The sequence below is a fragment of the Mandrillus leucophaeus genome, unplaced genomic scaffold (genome assembly GCF_000951045.1).
Source record: "Mandrillus leucophaeus isolate KB7577 unplaced genomic scaffold, Mleu.le_1.0 Scaffold206, whole genome shotgun sequence".
NCBI classification, from domain to species: domain Eukaryota; kingdom Metazoa; phylum Chordata; class Mammalia; order Primates; family Cercopithecidae; genus Mandrillus; species Mandrillus leucophaeus.
In genome coordinates this window covers 1,188,778-1,190,782 of record NW_012102099.1, presented here as the reverse complement: position 1 = coordinate 1,190,782, position 2,005 = coordinate 1,188,778, and the positions used below count along the sequence as shown (strand labels likewise).

The window sequence follows — 2,005 nt, the reverse complement described above, 5'->3', positions numbered from 1 at the left end:
TTTTTTTGAGACGAAGTCTCACTCTCTCACTCTGTTACCCAGGCTGGAGTGCAGTGGTGAGGTCTCAGCTCACTGCAACCTCCACCTCCTGGGTTCAGGCGATTCTCCTGCTCCAGCCTCCCAAGTAACTGGGATTACAGGTGCTCCCCACAGTGCCTGGCAATTTTTTTTTTTTTTTGGTAATTTTAGTAGAGACTTGGTTTCACCATGTTGGCCAGGCTGGTCTTGAACTCCTGACCTCAAGTGATCTGCCCGCCTTAGCCTCCCAAACTGCTGGGATTACAGGCATGAGCCACCATGCCCGGCCTTCCTGAACATTTTCTGTTTGCAGTTAAATCCACAGATGCAGAACCTGTGGATACAGAGGACCGACTATGTTGTGTTTTTATTAAAATGGAATCCTTCTATACACATAGTTTTATATCTTCCTCTTTACACTTAATAGTATATCATGGAGTTTTATTCTGACAAGATTGGGAGCACTTTGTACAATTTTGTTTTTTCCCTTTTTTTCTTCACATAATGTGCCACATGTAATCTCTTCATTTTGACCCCTTCATCTCCTCTTCACGTTCTCAGTCCCTTCCTTCCTGTTCCTCCCCTCCTTCCTCCCTGGATGGCGAGCTCCTCTGGGATGCTGAGGTGCCTTCTTCACTGGGAGTCCAGATCAGGGCTGGGGCCAGCTCCAAGAGATGCTGGCCAGGAGCCCTGTGATGGGGGCAGGGAGTGTGCTTCTGCTGCACAAGTCGCCCCTCCTTGCATGGAGCCCAGAAGGTCCCCTCCCCCTTGCGCAGCCCCCATCCTGGGCACCAGGGCTTCGTGGGGGCCTCATGGCGCCATGTCCACAGGTGCCCTTTCCCACCATGGTGGCTCTGCTGTGCATGTGGTTCGGGATCTCCCTGCCCCTCGTCTACTTGGGCTACTACTTCGGCTTCCGAAAGCAGCCATATGACAACCCTGTGCGCACCAACCAGATTCCCCGGCAGATCCCCGAGCAGCGGTGGTACATGAACCGATTTGTGGGGTGAGTCCTCCAGCAGAGGCAAGAGCAGGGGGGCATGGAAGAGGGTACCCACCCCCCACCAGAAGGGTGCAGCAACCAGAGTTCCTGCTGCTTCAGCCGGCTCTAATAGAGTTTATAAAAGCTTAGCTTCACTCTAAGATCAAGGTGACCAGGTTGTAGGCAGACCTGGTGTCGTCCTAGGAACCAGGACAAGGAAGGGGAAGGATGGAAGGGTATGGTGAGACAGGTTAAGACCATCACTTGGACCTGGAGCAAGTCATTCCACCTTTCTGCACCCCAGTTTCCCATCTATAAAATGAGAATAATGCCCACCCTGCCTACCTCTCAAGAGATTATAATAGTACAGAAATATGCCAGAAGAATTAGCACCACCACACTTGTGTAGGCGCTCTCACTTCATGCCAGCTTGGGAGGGAGCTTGGGGCCTCCTGATGGCCTGGTCTCTAACAGTGTTAACCTGTTGTTCTGCGGCAGCATCCTCATGGCTGGAATCTTGCCCTTTGGCGCTATGTTCATCGAGCTCTTCTTCATCTTCAGTGTGAGTACTGGTGCCTCCCCAACCCCTCCACCACTGCTAGCCAGGTCTCTCCCACTCCACTTGGGTACTCTGCTGCCTGCTGCCTGAGAAATTTCACATGGGCCACTTCACCTCTCGGAGCCCCATTCTTCACCCTGAAATTGGATAACAGCCTTCCCTGTCAGGGCAGCGTTGAAAGTTAAATGAGGCTGGGCACAGTGGCTCACGCCTATAATTTCAGCACTTTGGAAGGCCGAGGCAGGTGGATCACAAGGTCAGGAGTTCGAGACCAGCCTGTCCAAGATGATGAAACCTGGTCTCTACTAAAAAATACAAAAATTAGCCGGGCATGGTGGCACGTGCCTGTAGTCCCAGCTACTCGGGAGGCTGAGGCAGGAGAATCGCTTGAACCTGGGAGGCGGAGGTTGCAGTGAGCCAAGATCGCACCACTGCACTCCAGCCTG

The 2,005-nt window shown here is 52.6% G+C and overlaps 1 protein-coding gene across 2 annotated transcripts in view; it reads left to right on the top strand.

Annotated features, from left to right (window-relative positions):
* TM9SF4 (transmembrane 9 superfamily protein member 4) overlaps positions 1 to 2,005 on the top strand; it is a 65,724-nt gene that overhangs the window by 49,495 nt on the left and 14,224 nt on the right. For both annotated transcript variants that reach the window (XM_011979783.1, XM_011979784.1), the window contains exons 13-14: positions 849 to 1,024; positions 1,499 to 1,562. In XM_011979783.1, coding sequence (XP_011835173.1) covers positions 849 to 1,024; positions 1,499 to 1,562 — 240 coding nt within the window. The remainder of the gene's footprint in view (positions 1 to 848; positions 1,025 to 1,498; positions 1,563 to 2,005) is intronic.